The sequence below is a fragment of the Lepisma saccharinum genome, chromosome 18, assembly GCF_977018435.1.
Source record: "Lepisma saccharinum chromosome 18, izLepSacc3.1, whole genome shotgun sequence".
In the NCBI taxonomy this organism is placed as follows: Eukaryota; Metazoa; Arthropoda; class Insecta; order Zygentoma; family Lepismatidae; genus Lepisma; species Lepisma saccharinum.
Window position 1 is genome coordinate 7,682,015 of NC_139246.1, and position 15,900 is coordinate 7,697,914.

The window sequence follows — 15,900 nt, forward strand, 5'->3', positions numbered from 1 at the left end:
TCAGAAGCAGAAAACAATATTATGATAACATATCTATGCCTGCATCATATTGTTGAAGTTAATTTCAGAAGGAAGTCACATATGTTACAAATATAATTCATGACGTTAATAAACATGTTTATGGACGCCTAAATGAACTAGAAAATAGAGTTCAGCATTTCATAACATTGAAGCGCAATATTCTCATACCTTTGAAATGACGTAATGCTGGCGAGGCTGGCGATCCCTAGGGGCAACCTTTGGTAAAGCATTCCGCTCTCTGTCTGCTCGGTCTGTTGCGGCTTAGTGCATGAAGTGCGAATAGTATTGTGGCGGGTAGGGAACAAGGGGCTACAGTTTAAAAATACATGATAAAGTGCAGTTAGGCCACAAATTACTTGTACATTGAACAGCGCGCGTGATTTCATTTAACAGCAGCTTTGGAAGGAAATGGCGTTTCTACGAGTGGCAGTTCGATGCAGTATTTTGCGAGAATTTAATACTGGAATTTGTAGTCTTCATAGAGAGATTTTTCTTGGCCGAGCAGTTATACCCCCTCGATCAACTATAAGCTTTGCACGAAAATCGACTCAAGCCACAGTAATTGTTGATGAACCAGTTGACTCTTCTCAACCTCGAGACCCCTTGGATCTATCTTTCGAAGATGCCGAAGCAGCTTTTAAGAGCAAAACTACATGGGAAATTTTGCGAGGCTATGTTGTGTTCTCATTGTGCTCATCGACTTTTTTGGTCGAGAATAACATGAAGGTATGTATAATTTTTGTATTTTGTTTGCATGAGCTGTGAGAATAAAATGTTATCAGATGTCTACTAAGATCCCTTGCATACCCATCACAATTGGCATTTTGATCTAATGAAATTAAGTATCATAAGAAAAATACTGATAATAATTTAGCCTACAATAGCACACAGGTTGAACAATTCAAACCATTTTTCCCATTGCATATCCTTGAAATGATATTTTATTGAGTGCCGGTACCTTACTCAGAATTGGAATTAAAGAGAAGTTTTATTTTTGAGCGAAGTTCAGCTTTTGCTGCTCTACCACTTAACTTTTTGAAGCGGTGTTCATTTTATTATGAAAGAAAGCAGTTTGTTTGCAATATTAAAACACTTAATTTGTTATTGAAGTCAGCTATATTACAGGAAAAATTGTTCACTCAACCCATTTTATGACCTCACTTTGAGTTCTCTGGTTTCCTTCTGCATCTTCTTTCTAGTTTTTTATTCTATTTCTGTTATCCTCCTTCCAGTTTCTCCTATTTCATGTCTCAGTTATTGCAAGACACTGCATACACATCTGGTAGATGTAATTCATCTGCCCCTTATTCATTCCTTTTATATCAATTACAATTTTCAATAGATTGAGAGCTGAAATGCTGCTGCAAGTTCGTATTTTCTTTATTGTACAAGGTTCTCTTTATTACTGTATGCAGTGGTCAGAAGTAGCGAGCTACTTGTAGCGGCGCTACTGTAGCTAGCTACAAAATTTGTAGCTGTAGCGACGCTACATTTTGAAAATTGTAGTTGTAGCGGTAGCGAAGCTACAAAATTCCTGTAGTTGTAGCGAAAATTTCGCTACAGCTACATTTTTCTTGGCATTTTTAGGTGAATTTTGAATGTGGCAACAGTGTCAGAAAAAATCGACAATAACCCTTAATGTTGCAGGAGGTTCATAAAGACAGTCTATTACATGGAGATACAGATTATCTATATTGTAGATTATAGATATCTGCGTAATTTATTTAATTAGTATCTGAAGAATTCTGATATCCAGATAACTAAGTGACATATATGAATATATTCCTGCTAACAGCTACGTTTTTTTAACTGCATCGCTATTTTGGGGAGAAACATGCCTAGTTTGCTGCACCACTGGAAAAAAGTGCCTCGTTTGCGTCACCCCCTGAACAAATCCTGTGGATATTCATGGTGTAAGAGACACCAAAATGTCATTAATTGCTGTGTAAGACGCAACTTGCAGTGCAAAAACGAGCAATGGACTTTCCACTGCACTGACAAGGGAATAGTGCCAGCAATAAATGGCTCAGTACGTTAACAGCATTGATCATCGTCAGTATATAAGATCTCACCAGCAAGAAATTATTGTTACAAGAATGATAGAGTTTCTGGAATTACAGTTATTTTCGAGATAGTATTTGTTTACAAATTTTAAAATTACAATACGTTTAGAACACTCAGGTTTACTCGACAGTTTCCTCAATAATTTTATCATATTGCAAAAAGTGTGTACAAGTTATTGACTTTCCTGCAGAAACGACAATTTTCTTTAGTTAATATACATAGTTTTCAAATTTATGTATTTCTCCTACTTTTGCGTCACTTTTCTGTAACTTTTGCTAATCATGACATCATCATCATCATCCTTCGCTGTTTCCTGCCTCTGGCTGGGTCGGCATAGAAGTCAAGCCTCTTCATTTTTTTCCTGATCTTTCACAACTCCTCTCTTTCCAAGGTGTTCCAATCTTGTCTCCTAACACTCTCCACTATCTGCTCTTTCCACCGACATCTAGGTCTCCCCCTTGGCCTTATTCCCACTCCTTGTGCATTGTAAGCTCTTACTGGCAGTCTTTCTGCATCCATCCTCTTCATGTGTCCGAACCATCTCATCTGTGCCTGATCTATTCTGTCCTGAAGCTTCACTACACCCACTGTCTGTCAAATCTCCTCATTTCTCATTCTATCCCTTCTAGTCTTCCTCACAAGACTCCTTAAAAAATTAATCTCCACTGCCTGCATCTTTTCTTTGTCTCTCTATGTCATTGTCCAAGTCTCTGCTCCATACGTAATTATTGGCACATAGTATGTGTTACATATTACCTTCTTGCATTTCATAGGTACATCCCTATTCCATATTAATCTTCGAACGCTTTGATATAGTCCACCACCATTCATTTGTCCTCCTTTGTTTACCTCATCTATTCTTCCACTTCTCTCAATCATGACAATGAGGATAAATGGTTTATTTAATTATTCTCTTATCTATAGTTGCTTTCTGCCACTTTCGGCTAATTGTGAGAACGAGGAAGAATGATAATGAAATATTTATTCTCAAGAAAAATATGTTGATGTGAACATAAATACTTAATTCTACCAAATTTTATTTGTGAATAATTGTAATAATTATGTAATTTGGGTAACACCCTAATTGCAATATTCATATATCAAATTTGAATTGATATGCCACTTGCATAGGTATGGTATTCTCAAAAACTGTAGTAAAAATAAGTAACTGAAGTAACATTGCTATCAAAATTATCAAATGACTGGAATCATTATAATGAATAACAGAATCTATTTACCAGTAGTAGTGGATTTTTTTTAATACCCATATCGTTGTTTTTAAGTTGTTTTTTATGCAGAAGTAGCGCAAAAAGTAGCGAAGTAGCGAGTAGCGAACAGGAGTAGCGTAGCGAGCTACTTTTTGGTAAATGTAGCTGTAGCGAAGCTACATTTTGGAAAAGTAGCTGTAGTTGTAGCGAAGCTACTTTTAAAATGTAGCGTTCTGATCACTGACTGTATGATTATGTAAATTTTATCTATGCCTATAAGCGAGTTCTGGTTCCACTTACAATAGCCATGCATAGATATTGAAAATTCATAAATACCAATTATAACAATGCAATAAATTAGTAGAAGATAGAATGAAAGAGAAAATACAACTGCACTGATAATTGCTTACACTATGAATACAATTTTATACTGTGCATAATTCAAAAAAATAATCTTTGCAGAAGTGTACAGAACTAATGTTTCATTTATTCTTAATGTTCTTTGAAGAGAAGAAAGGAATTGCTTCAAGGCATAGCGAAAACAAAGTCTCCACAATTTCTATGTGGCGAATTGTGGTCTGCTGTTGAATGGTATTTGCTGTTTTACTGTACTTGATAGTCCATAGACCAAGCACTTGGAATGGAAATTGTTAGTGTGAGGAGGTTTTCGTGTGGACCTTGATTTGGTAGGGTATGTCTTATGGTTTAATATGGAGACAATTAGATATAGGGAAGGATGCTTTATGTAAATTCTAGCTTGCAACTATTGACTAAATTGCATATGCTCTAACTTGACGTGTCCATTGGCTAAGTAGCAGTGTCGTATTCTCCTATTGATTTACTGTCGGTAAATCAACTTTTGACCCAAGTTCCAACTGTTTAATTCTGAATTATCATTTTGTTCAGGCATTTTTACACGGTTTGATTTCTAATTATGTCTGTTAACACATACTTCTGAGTCTTAGTAGCCCCGTCTAGTTCACTGCCCTTTTGACTCTTTTTGCACTGAAGAGTGTAGTTGGTTACACGGTGCAACACAGAGTCGTCTACTTTGTGGATTTAATGTCAAGTAGTGTATTTATTGTTTGCACTATGTTCCGGAGCGGTATATGTGTGGTGTATGGTCACGTGGTAAGTGCCAACTAATCAAATGACCGTCTAAAGCAGCAGACAGGCATTTGTTGAATCTTCTGAACTTGAACACCGCTTTGTCTACTTGGTTAAACGTTATTTCCTTGCACCAACCTGACACTGAAATACACCTGCCTGCACTACACAGTGTGTCAAAAAGTGCAGCGTACTAGATGGGGCTAGTGATTACTTGCTGCATTTTCTGAACAATTTTTCCCTTTCATATCCTTCTGTATGATTCTTTGCAATCAGCCATTCGTTTATGGACTGTTTACCTCCCCGATGGCGCAGTGGTAGTTCAGTGGGTATGACTTGAGATGACCGGAACCCTCTCCGATTTTCTTCATATTTTACATACTCACTAACTGAGGCCTCCTAATCACGAGTTCACCCCATTCCCCGTTCACCGGGAAAGACAAGGGCTGATGCCGGGCCGCTTGCCACCGAGTCTCTTAGCGAATGTCAGGGAATGCTCTGTACATTAATTACATTTAGGTTAGTCACTGGCCACGGTGGCTCAGTCGGTAACGCGTCTGACTACCATGCTAAAGGTCCCAGGTTCGATCCGTGGCTGGTTCAAATCCGGGAACTTTTGTAATGTTGGAAGTGGCCCCGGCGCCCACCCAGTGTCGAATAACATGGGTACGTGGGGGGTAAAGGTGGTCAGGGGCATGATGCTGATCACATCACCCCACTCACGACCGGATCAAGAAAGTGTGGGGCGTTACCCCCACATCCCCTATATGCCTTCATGGCATGGTGCTAAGCACAGGGGAGCACTTTACCTTTTTAGTCACTTCCTCACCTCAGGTTAGTCTCTGATTCACGGAACAATAAATACATAATATTCCAGCACTACATTTCTCAACATCTTATTTAAAAATAAAGCCATAACAAGTTTGCAGTAAAAAATAAATAAATGGACAATGATAAAATATTCAGGAGTACAATATCAGCAAAAGAAAACTTCATGTCTTTGCAGAAGGTGTGAATGGTTGATGGAGATTAAGAAAAGTATCATTAAGTAACTTGGAAATACAGGGATATCTAGATTCACACACACACATATATGCTGGGTTTTATCCTCTTCACCACAAGAGCCTACATAGCCATAAATAGCCACATTCATGGCTGGTACTATGGAAATTGTCCTCAACAACACACACTTTATTTGTTTTATTCATATCACCCATTGCCATCGAAGAAAAGGAGTACACCCTTTGTTGGAACATAACTTATCTTACAATGAAAAACCAGTACTAAGTAATGTAATCAGTTATTTGTATTTATTTTCATTATCATATCTGATTTCTTGTTTTTTCCCTTTAAATTAGGTTTTATCTGACTAAACTTTCACCTCTGTGATAAAATTATTCCAAATATTTATTTTGGTTATCTTAACTGCTACAAGAAGCATGTGTTTATATTTTTTTGATAGTTCTGACACTGATAATGGCAGTGTATTTGTGTGTGTATTATTTATGCATTGTTGTATTGGATATATTGAATGGACGTTATAGAATGTTTTTCAAAGGAGAATTGACTTCAGAATCAAATACTAGGCAACTCGGAATGTCTTAAAATTCAACAAATGTTCCACTTTGTAATCGACAAATCATCTCAAACTTTCTCTAGTTCAATGTTGAACTAATCTCTGAAAATTGATGTGTAACGTAAAGTTACAATCATCCGAAAAATAATTATAATAATAAATTACTATTACTAATTATGAATAATAGTAATTCATTGTTATTATTTAGATCCTAGCACACTTTATCAGCATAATTTCACAGATTAAACAGTTTTTCTTGGGCCTCCCCGATGGTGCAGTGGTAGCGTCATTGCCTTGTAATCAAGGGGTCCCGGGTTTGAACCCAGTAGGAAGCACATAGTGGTTCGGATCGCACTTGAAACTGTAGGTCCAGTCCCGATTAGCCTTACTGTGCATAAAGTGGACTTAAAGCACCAAATCAATCAATCATAAACAGTTTTTCTTATCAGGAAGTTGGCAACGCAGGGCAGGAGCTATCAGGCTTTCGTGTGTTCCATCCAAGTTTGTGGTGAGATCCCCGATTGTGTCAATGCGTGTGAAAAACACGCTGCCAGTGTCAGAAAACTTCCTCGGCATAAGAATGGTATGTGTGGAAGCACGCTAAGGGGTGACCTGGGAAGGCACGTAAAAGAAGTCAACCTCACTTGCATGTAGTGCACCTTGGGGTACCCTTGACCATCTCAAGAAAGTGAAGTATTTTGCATGCTTTATGAACAATTTCACTTGTTTTCAGCAGGTGGGGCGTTGCCTGCCATTTCATAAATGTATCAAAATAAAGCAAATCAAACACGAGGGAACAAAGAGTTGTGAAACTAAAATGGAAGTGAAATCAGCGTTAGGAGGTTAGATTTATTGGTGTTTATAATTTTACATTGTTTGTTTAGGACTGTTAGGTTTGGTGCTGATAGCAGTTTTCAAAGTTTTTTGTTACGTTAGGATTGCATGGGTTCTTTAGCTATTTGAGTGTGCATGCCACTGGTTTTTACTATTGAAAAGTGGCAAAAGTACTCTCAGATTTTTACTTACATGGACCATACTTTAGGCTTGGATATCTCAGTTATTTGTGTTTTTGAACCAATGTTATATTTTGTAAAATATCAAAATTTGTTGATTAAAAAAAAATTCAATGTAATTCTCAAGAGGGTACAGTGGATCAACGGCATGTGGTGACTGCAAACTTTCAGACCAATAAGACTGGCACATGGACCCACAGCAGTATATTCCTCGGTGGGACACTGTGTTCTGGTGTTTTTCCCATTTTTGTCCTGAGCATCCTGCTGTTTTTCACTTATATATCTCCTTAATGTGATTGGATATTTATGCGATAGGTAGGTAGGTAGGTGCACCTAAGATTCCAATACATCTGTAATTTTCTATTTTCCTCCTGATTTTAAGATGAGGCACATCTGGGTTAGCCTCAATATGATATGGAAATATTGATTTTTGATCTTTGAATTAAAACTGTGTGCAAGCTTTCAAAACCTAAGTTAATTTATCAGTGGCGAATGTGAACTTGTGCAGTATAGTTGCATGCATCCAGGATAAAATGTGGTTTACAAGAGGTCAAAACATTAAAACGAGTTATCAGACATACCAACAAAAATCTAAAGAAAACTTATTAGTTTCAATGACCTTTATTTGCTGTGAAACCAACTGTACAAGTCTATATGGACTGCAAAGTTTCAATTCGTCTCAGACACCATCTCCAGTTATAGCCAGGCTAATACCCAGAAGAAACGTGGCAACAGAACTTCTGTTGAAATCAAATACAGCGAAACGCATGTAATTTCTGTGCCAGATGTGTCCAGGTTTCTAGGGTGGAAAATTTCCATTCCCTGCATCTCCAAATGCACTCTTGTGTAATTCTGCTTCTCTTAGTTTAGCTCCGGCAAGCGTCATACTCGGCCTCGCTGAAGTTGAGCATGGAAAATGTTCTGCGGGGCAGCGAGGTTCGACATGTGGCGACGTGGTACATGGTTGGACTAGCCTCGGAGAAGCACATGGAATTTTCCACTCGGAAGTTTGGGGTGCCATGTTTCCAGCATCTCCATGGGCGTTAAGCTTTAATTAGATCACGATCTTGCTGATATATTGAAAGTGCTTTCTGAGGAATTTTGAAAGAATATGTGAACTTAATTTCATGTAATGAGTATTCAGCACCGACTATTTAGATACCCGTAACCTTACTCAATAGGCTTCAATATTTTTCCAAAAGTCAAGCTTATGTGATGAAACATTACTACTCCAGTATTGATAATATTCATGAAGGAAAATATCCATAGATTGAAGTCTAGAATATACTTATTTATTGAAAAATTCACTTTTTCTAAAGAAGAATAATTTATTTATTGAATTTGTTAAAGTAAGCAGAAGATTTTTTCTTCAGGTGGGTGGTTGTCCACTTGCACCTACCACTGGTGATGTTTCTGACATGTGTTGAATCTTCCTCTTGTAAAGCTTGAATTAAAACCTATGAAGTAAGTATTTTACCCATTACAAAATGAAATAGTAAATATACTGGAGTACTAATAATAATTTTTCATTTTAATCGGACATCATTATTCAAGAGTTTATGTAAATGTATATTTCTTGCAGTTTTATAAATAGCCAAATCAGGTTAAGTAATATTTTATCACATTCTTTATTCAGCATTTCATGCTGCAAAACAACATACTACCATACTTCAGAAATTTCGCACCCAGTCCTTCAATTGGCTCTATACCCTTAAAGCTGTGCCTCCATGTGTTTATACCATATTTTTATTAAATAAGGGTTTGTTGATAAATAAGTGGATTGGTGCTGTGGTTTTGGTGCATGTAGAAATAAGGAATAACTGATCGTGTTTATTGAATACACTTGTCTATTGTCAGGGTTGCTACGCATCTGGAAAACGGGGAATTTTACAGGCTGTCTGGAATTTACATGCATTTTGGAGTCTGCAAGAGAAAAAGTTGCAAAATGAACAAGCAGTTAGTTCACTTCCACTTTTGGATTCGGTTCTTGTGATTCCACTCCCAAGAAAAGATTCAGTTTAGAAACTTGTTTCTTTCGTCCTTAGGATTCTCAGTCTTGTGCAAAATTATGGTTCCTTCGAATTTCTGTAATAAACTTTCAGTCCAGATGTTTGATTGATAACTAAAGTATGTTGACAATATGATCATAATTATTGGAAAGGTTGGTGAAGATGAGGTTATAGTCTATTATTTTATAGATTTTAGTCTTGTTGCATTTTCTATAGAATTCCTATACGCAAAAAAAAATTGTCCAGGTGCTGTGTACTTATAAATGTAAGCAAAAGCAGCACTTTCTAAGACACTATAAATCTGCCAGAAAATGAAAAATTGTGTATGGTTTATGAACTTTTTCTGTTTTTATATTGTGAAGATTGTTATGGTAAAATAATGTACCTCTGTAACCTTAGCCTGTACTCTAGATGCAATTACGTGATTTTAGCACCCAATACAATTGATACCAATTGTAATTTTATATTTTACTCTTCGAATTTTCTCAAGTTCTTGTGTGTGTAGAATGAAATTTGCGAAAAAATAGTTGTGAAAGTGAATTCATAATTAACAGATTATACAGGGTGTCATTTTAATGGCGCCCACGGACCACAGAAACGTGTAGAGGACATCAAAACAAACAACTTTTCTCAGTAACATTTTTCTCGTTGGTGCATCGTTTCGGCGCTACAGTCGTTCAAAAAAGACCGTTTTGCCGCCTGGATGCTGGCAACCCAACACAACATTTGATCGTATCTGTGACGTAATTTCCTGCGGCGAAACGGCGCACGGGAGGGTTGCAAGGAACACACAAATTTTGTGAAAAATGACATAATACCAATCACATTATTAGCTGTAAAACGAAGCGAGAAACGCGTCCAGTAGGCCGAACATCATAGCCTACCAGCCAGAAGATCAGCAGTCATATCCGGGGAAGGGGAAGTGAACCAACGATATGAGAAATGGTAAAAAAACGTATTCAAAATGAAGTGTCAATATTGGATTTTGTCTCAGCCTACATGTCAAATATCAACAACAATAAATTGTATTGGGCTTACAGCTTCCATGTGGCTGTTTACGCCCAGTTACGTGTCAATTATATTTGCAAATCTCGTTGCAAGGTTGATATCTACTGGTTTGTGTCCAGATGCCTTGTTGTATTTTTGTGCCGATAACGAAAAAATCCGAGGTTCACGTTGTTACATTAAGGCTAAAACACACGTACAACCACAGTAACGATCTAATGATGAATCAGTAGCGAATATACTGGCTTGTTCACAGTTGCAAACTATTACATGTGTATCCGGTGCGTAGATAAACACTGTAACGGGTTTGACCATTCGTCCTGGAGACCGAAGTCCCCAGTTCGAGGTGCCAAACTACTCTACCGCTAGTCCGTAGGTTCAGGGTTCCGCGGCCGCCCGATTGGACGGTCGTCGGTCCTTGGTTCGCGTCTCCGGTTAAGGAAACACGATTCCTACCACCAGCTAACGGTTTAATTCCAGGTTCATGTCACCGGGTCGGTTATTTACACCTCCGGCGGTAAGCCACGTCGTGCATAAATTGGTGCTGTTATTCATTTATACAAATAATAATAATAATAATTGTAATAATAGAAAACTATAACCCTTCTGGTCAATGGAGACAAGCTATGCAGCTTCAAACTCAGGACTAAAACCAAAAATATCGACCATACGAGGATATACATCTATACATACATATAAATGAATCAAGAACACCTGTAGGATAACGAATATATACGTGTATTCGGCAAATATAAACACAACAATGATAATGTAACCATTACATATCCCCTCACTCTCATTCTATCATGCACTCACACACACACGCTGCAGGGGTGAACACAATATACCATTACATGATAAAATATCTAACCGCCTCTTTGGTTTATTTTCCGTGTACCTTCGAATTTGAGATTTCTATTAGCCCCTTAGGCTTGCTTTCAATGTAAATAAGCGCGGCCAGCACTCTGTCACATACGAGACGCGATTAGCTATGCGTCATAGTTTCCAAAAGTAAATAATAATTGACATTACACTTGTTGAGGCACTACTATGCAAAAGAATAAGCATACACTAAATGAATGACAAGAGGAAATTAACTTGATTACAAGTACACGAGTGCTGATAATACAAACGACTGTAATATAAACTAGGATATATTCAAAATGATTAACTCAGCTATACTATTGAGTACCTAGTTTTTCTGATACCTATATCTATCAAAGAGCACGGTCGAAAAGATAAAAACACAAACATATAATTACTCATATAAATACTCGGCGCGAGAATAGGAAAACAATAACAAATAGTAGGTCTTTTACGTTTATAGAATTTCGAAGGGTGAGCGAAATAGGTTCTTAATTTTTTAAGATTTATAGTACTTTTGATTTAATTAGCCAAAATAATTAGTAATTGCAGGCAACATTGTTCGATTTCATCTCGCTTTGTGTTATGACGAACCAGTAGCGACGTAGGTGGACGAATGTTCACTCTCACACATAAAGAAATAACTGGAGGATACTATACCAACTCAATGGCGGCGTGGTCCTCGCTGATGTCAACTGTCCTCGTTGCGGCTTCCCGACGATACTCGTGGCTATGACAGTCTGTCCTCCTGGCGGGCAAAAACTGTCTCTTCGACTTAGACGTAACATTCATTTTTCTTCCTATTTTCCATCGCGGCGACGAAGATGGGCGGAAAAAGCACCTCGCTTCCATCTGTCTGCTCGGGGCGTTGCATCCGATCATGGCTTCAATGGCCGTTCGGGGATACGCAGGGCGTCGGGTCGTCTAAGGGCGGACGTCGTTTCATCTCTCTCTTTTCTCTATCTCTTCTTCTTTTCTCGGCGTAACATCCGTCTCACCGTTGTGGTACTTTCGTCTCTCATCTGGGTTGGCAATGCGAGTTGTCGCTGCGGCGTGGCTTTCATCTCAGACGCCGTTATGCAAGCGTCGTGGTGCGGTTCTCTTGACTTAAGGCGTCGTATACTTAAGCAGGCGTCGTGGCTTCTTCTCTTGGCTTCATGGCAGCAGTAATCGGAAACCCGAAGGTCCCGTCCCTCTCGTAGTTTTCAACCGCCCATGGTTATTCAATGTCCCTCCTTACAAAAAGGGGAAAAAACACACATGGAGCACGTGAAACACGTAATTAACACGGCCTCAATTCCTGGCACTGTCACTGTGATCACACACTCACGACAATTAACACGACGCGGTCGAAAGGTTAAAACAAAGCAAAGTTCCGTAACTCGCGCAAAGTGACGCGGAGATGGTGTTCGGTCTGAATATGGCGCTAAACTGTGTCGGTCCTCTGGAGTCCAGGGGTATTTAAGGAAAACTCGAAACTTCAAAAATCAACCGCCTCGCAGTTCGTTAGCTTAGAAAAAATGCTGGACGGTGGTCTTTCTTCCAGGCTCGTTGTCCACTTGGGAGGTTTGGGGGTGCAGAAAAAAAACAGAGCAGTCCTCACACGTGTTGCGACAGAACTCCCCTTCGGTCGGCAACTCGGGCGTTCTTTCTATTGCTGGACGAGTAAAAGTCACCCTTAGTGTCAAAAATTCCACAAGTCGCTATTGTTTTCCTACCCTCGCCGTCTAGAACCGAAAATCCAAGAAAAGCCAAAAAGCACAACTGGCTACAGAAAGTTGTTAAGAGTATTTACGAAATTCTAAAATACACTCACATAAACTACAAAAAAGACTGGTGACAAAAGTAATTGTCACAACACAGTCGTCGGAGAGCTTGTATTACTACTACTATTTTTGCCACTTGCCTCATTATGCCCTGAACATACATTATATTATGTGTTGCTTACCTTTGGAATTTTTAGTTCTTTCATTTATATTTTGTCATCTGTTCAGTATGTCACATCACAGACAACTAGTATCAGAAGGACGAAGTGGATAGACTAAATTGTAGATGCCAACTTGGTAACTAGATTTGCAAATATTTGACATGTAAGTCGAGACAAAATTCGATATGACTATTTCCACTTGAATTAGATTTTCTTTCTACCATTTTTCGTAACGTTTGTTTACTTCCTCTTAGATTACAGAACGTGTTTTCTCGTTTTGTTTTACGGTACATAATGTGGCTGATTGTAGCTATGTCATTTTTCACAGAATATGTGTGTTCCTGGCAACCCTGGAACGCATCGCTTCACGACGGGATATGACGTCACGAATGCAATCAAATGATGTGTGTGGTTGCCAGCATTCAGGCGGCAAAACTGGCTTTTTTGAACGACTGTAGCGCCGAAACGACGCACCAACGAGAAAAATGTTACTGAGAAAAGTTGTTTGTTTTGATGTCCTCTATACGTTTCCGTGGTCCGTGGGCGCCATTAAAATGACACCCTGTATATTTAATTGAAAAACACAAGGTTCAAAAGCAAACATCATGATGATAAACATATCTGGAAATATTTCATTTTTGTGCTGGAGATCATGCAAATGTCAGGGAAATTCATAATCAAAAAATCGTAGCAACCCTGATTGTGAACGTTACATGAACATTGTTAGTCTTCTGTTTTATTCGAATGTAGACATTCGACCCTCAAACGTGAATGAGTGCAGGGATTGATTCCTCCAGATATGCGCAATGGTGTGTGATTCAGTTCCTGTGTGCTGAAGGTGTGCAGCCAGCAGAGATTGTTCAATGGTTAAATGTGGTGTCTATGGGGATGAAGCTGGCCAGTTGAAAGCAAAGCTTTCTGGCAAACACTGCAATTGACAGAAATGTTTTATTGAAAAATTAGGATCACTGCTCTTCAATTGTAAAAGAAAAACAACACACAGCCAAATTAGAATTAGAATTTCTTTATTCATGGGCGAAGTTCAGCCTGTGGCTGCTCTACCACTTAACCCATGGAAGAAGTGGAACTGGAAATTCTTGCAGATGGTAACTGAGCATGTGACTACATGGCTTCCTGGACATGCCCCACTGATCCATCTGTCATGCAATAGACATCTTGTACCTTTTATTAGAATTTATTTTAACCTGTAATTTTTGAACCAGCATATGAGTCGTCCTGGGTAGTTTTCATGGCATAATGCTGGAGAAATTTGGCTGTTAAACCTATTTTGTTTTATACAAATTTTAGTGATCTTAACTAGAGAGAAACTAGATAATGAATCTTATATTTTCTTTTTACCTGTTCATGCAATAGTAAGGTAAAGGTAAAGTGCTCCCTCGTGCTTAGCACCATGCCATGAAGGCATATAGGGGGTTGGGGAGGTAACGCCCCACACTTTCTTGATCCGGCCCTGAGTGGGGATGATGTGATCAGCATCACGCTCCTGACCGCCTTTACCCCCCAGGGTTTTCCCCAGATACCCATGTCATTCGACGCTGGGTGGGCGCCGGGGCCGCTCCCAACGTTAGAAAAGTTCCCGGATCGAACCCAGGACCTTTAGCATGGTAGTCAGACGCCTTACCGACTGAGTAGCAATATTATTAATTGACATATTTTAAAATTATTTAATGCAAGACTTGGTTCGGATCCCCTCCAGATACTTGCATGCATTCAGTATTAGAAGTACAATTTGTGATGTTTCCTCATAAATTTAATTATTTTTATAGGTTGCAATACAAATGTCCAGATTTTGTTGTGCAATATGAAACTTTAACCCTGGAGAATATAATGAATATCCTTATATGATTTTTGCCATTATTAGAAACCAAGAAAACGTTTGCCCTGTATAAGTTTTTTTTTCATTTTTCTGACGACTCAGCCTATTGCGTAACCACATACATAAAAAAATCCCCACATTCCCCCTTTTGTGGTTTCTCCCTTAGCTGCTTTCCTGCCGACCATTAGGCAACTCAACATGAGATAAAAAAAAATGGAAGAAATTTCCATTTTGGTTCATTGTCATACTTAATGGACTGCTTGGAATTTGTTCTGGCCAAAACAGAAATTACGGTGTGGCGCCAATTGCCTCAAGCGAAAGTAACGTGAGTCAACAGAATACTACGCACATTTATTGGCACAGATTCCGGGGTTTCAACCAGGTGTTTGTGGTTATTTTTAGCGGACTTTCTGTGGTCTGCTGAACTTTTGTCAAGCCTAGCACGCATTATGTCTCGCGTCGCGGCACATCGCTCTAAGATCAAGTGGACATATTTTCTCTCCTGTGGAAATTGCAAATAAAGCATTTGCAAACTGTATCTGGCTCATCCGCTCCCCCTTCCGTGAAACGTATATTCGTGTAAGATGAAGCTATTATATTATTAATTTGCATTGCATTGCTTCACAGCCAAATGCTTAGTACCTCTTGTCGGATTCTTGTTTTAAAAAGCTATTTGAATAATTCGTGCAGCTGGAAGTTTGCGTGAAAATCGCATCGGACACGGTCTATTAATAGTTGGATGGATTCCAAGGAGATTGTAGCAATTTGAAAGTTTGGAGGGTTCATGACTAATGTGCCTACATCTATTATCTTCTTTCGTTTGAAACTACACGAAATGTTACTTTTATGCTAAATCCAATTTATGCACAGAACGCGTCTGACTACCATGCTAAAGGTCCCGGGTTCGATCCCCGGCAGGTTCAAATCCGGGAACTTTTCTAACGTTGGAAGCGGTCCCGGCGCCCACCCAGCGTCGAATAACATGGGTACCTGGGGGGTAAAGGCGGTCAGGGGCGTGATGCTGATCACATCACCCCCACACCCCCTATACGCCTTCATGGCGTGGTGCTATGCACAGGGGAGCACTTTACTTTACTTTACTTTTTTAATACAAGAGATTTGCTTCACATTCTATTCGCGATTAAAATTAACCGATATGACATCTGGGGGGATTTTCAGGAACTACTCTATGTAGGATACGTTGCAATGAAGTAGTTTATAGCATGGTGAAAATGCGAAGAAGTAACGTCTGCTGTTCAGGTTTCTTTT

At 38.8% G+C, this 15,900-nt stretch overlaps 1 protein-coding gene across 3 annotated transcripts in view; it reads left to right on the forward strand.

The window, feature by feature from the left end:
* The first annotated feature begins 240 nt into the window (after positions 1-240).
* Positions 241-15,900, forward strand: part of slgA (proline dehydrogenase slgA) — a 181,687-nt gene continuing 166,027 nt past the window's right edge. For 2 of the 3 annotated variants that reach the window (XM_083140096.1, XM_083140098.1), the window contains exon 1: positions 241-747. In XM_083140096.1, coding sequence (XP_082996222.1) covers positions 430-747 — 318 coding nt within the window. In that variant the 5' untranslated portion in view covers positions 241-429. The remainder of the gene's footprint in view (positions 748-15,900) is intronic. The other variant, XM_083140097.1, reaches the window with a different exon arrangement.